General features: G+C 48.7%; 1 protein-coding gene across 1 annotated transcript; it reads right to left on the minus strand.

Annotated features, from left to right (window-relative positions):
• Nucleotides 1-823: 823 nt before the first annotated feature.
• Nucleotides 824-1,744, minus strand: LOC136992946 (olfactory receptor 6P1-like). Its single transcript, XM_067302965.1, has one exon. It carries the CDS (start codon nucleotides 1,742-1,744, stop codon nucleotides 824-826), a length of 921 nt encoding a protein of 306 aa, XP_067159066.1.
• Between the last annotated feature and the right edge of the window lie 457 nt (nucleotides 1,745-2,201).

Genomic DNA, 2,201 nt, shown 5'->3' on the forward strand with positions numbered 1-2,201 from the left:
AAGGTGGCCTTTAGCACCTGGTTCTCCCCACCACAGGCATCAACCGCTTTTTCCAAAAAGAGGCACTTAGAAGGGACTCTGCATGTGCCCATTGTGGTCAGGATGGGCTGAATCACAGTCAGGCTGGCACTGAAGTCCCTGCCTGGAGGCATGAGTACTCTTGCCCATGCATGGTATTGAGGGCCCTTTCAGATACCCTGAGGTTTGCCCACGGCATCCATTTACAGCACCAGTCCCAGCAGGTCCCTTCACTATTTCCCCTCACTATCTGCCAGAAACTCTCTGATGTCTGGGAGACTCAAGGCTGTCACAAGTGACAGGAGACACCAGCATGTGTTTGGGAAACTCTACCAGTATGTGCATTTCCATTGGGCATTAGAGTAACGAGGGCTGTGGGCTGAGCACCGACCTCTACCCTGGAAATGTTCACAGCAGAGGGAGATGGCTTCCATCTGAGGAACCTGCAGTCAGGAAAGTACTGCCACTCCCCATCCCCTTCCCTATTCAGCTCACAGTTCACCCCAGATGAATCCCCTGTCACCACAGGGAAAGAAAATGACAGCATTGCACCATTTCCCACATACAATAACACAACTTTATTGTCTGGAAAGGAAGCACCAAAAAAGGGACATTATTTCCATTCTTTTCTAAACCATGCATTTAATTGCTGAAGTAAATCTGTACTCTCTTCCCTTCTGCTTTCTAAAAAATATTCTCAGTGCCATGTTCTTCTGAAGGGATAACTTCTACGCAACGTATTACCTGTGCTGATTCTACTACCTTGCAGAACCAGCAGTGTTTTATATGCAATAGCGCACAACTGCTATGAGTTCTGGGTGCAGACTAGAGCTTTCCTGAGTGCTTTCCTCAGGGCCTCCCTGACCTCCCTGTTCCGCAGGCTGTAGATGAGGGGATTGACCAGAGGTGTGAGGACAGTGTAGGAAAAGGAGAACACTTTGTTGAGCTGCCTCAGCTGGGGGGTTCTGGGCAGCATGTAGACAATGATGAGGGTGCCATAGAAAACATTGACAACAGTGAGGTGAGAGGAGCAGGTGGAGAAGGCCTTCTGCCTGCCCACACTGGACGGGATCCTCAGGATGGCAGCTATGATGCACACATAGGAGGCCAGCGTGAACAGGAAGGGGAAGACTAAATCCAGGAAAGATAGGAAGAAAGTTACTAGTGTAAGCATACTGGTATCACTGCAGGCGAGCTCCAGCAATGGTTTAAAATCACAGAAGAAGTGGTCAATTGCCTTGGGGCCACAGAACTTCAACTCAGATATGAAAGAAATGACTACTGTAGAGATTAGCAATCCCACTAGCCAAGACACTGCTGCCAGCTGTAGAGAGACCTTCCAGGTCATGAGGCTTGCATAGAGCAGGGGCTGGCATATGGCCAAGTACCGATCATAGGACATGACTGCCAGCAGGTAACACTCGGTAACCACAAAAGAGGCAAAAAAATAGAATTGTACAATACAGCCCTGAGCAGCGATGGTCCTGTCCCCAGTCAGGAAGCTGACCAGCAGCTGGGGTAGGATGGTGGAGCTGTAGCAGATCTCCAACGACGAGAGATTGCTGAGGAAGAAGTACATGGGGGTGTGCAGGTGCCAGTCTGCCACCACCAACACAACAATGAGGATGTTCCCAACCATTGTTACCAAGTAGATCATAAACAAGAGGATGAAGAGTGGCGTCTGGAGCGAGGGGACATTCCCAATTCCCAGCAGGACAAAATCCATTGACGATGTGCAATTCTCCCATTCCCCTTTCTCCATGTAGCACCTCAGCTCCCTCACTCCTCTTTGCCAGCAAGGACACCTATGAGAAAGAGCCTTTGTTTATTTATTTATTCCTTGTATAGAATAATCATGAAGAAAGTTTCTGTCAGAGAAAACATGACTCTGAAACTTCTTTGACTGCATTTGTATTCCCTTAATGACCTCCATAACTAGCAAAAGGAGAGAACTAGGTTCTTCCAGAGAGTTAAACCATGCATCTAAAGAGAAGGGCCTCCTAGGAGAACCACAGAGGTGAGCTGCCCCACAGAGGTGCTCATTTCCTTCTTGGGGTGGAGGGATAGGAGGGAAGGCATACTCTCAGACTGTGACAGTGTCTCTCCTGCACCTGAAGTTATTCCAAATAGCAAGCTCAGTCCCAACCAGGCAAGAAAATCCCTTTATGGGAGCGCATCATACC

This window comes from Apteryx mantelli, chromosome 11 (assembly GCF_036417845.1).
Source record: "Apteryx mantelli isolate bAptMan1 chromosome 11, bAptMan1.hap1, whole genome shotgun sequence".
NCBI classification, from domain to species: domain Eukaryota; kingdom Metazoa; phylum Chordata; class Aves; order Apterygiformes; family Apterygidae; genus Apteryx; species Apteryx mantelli.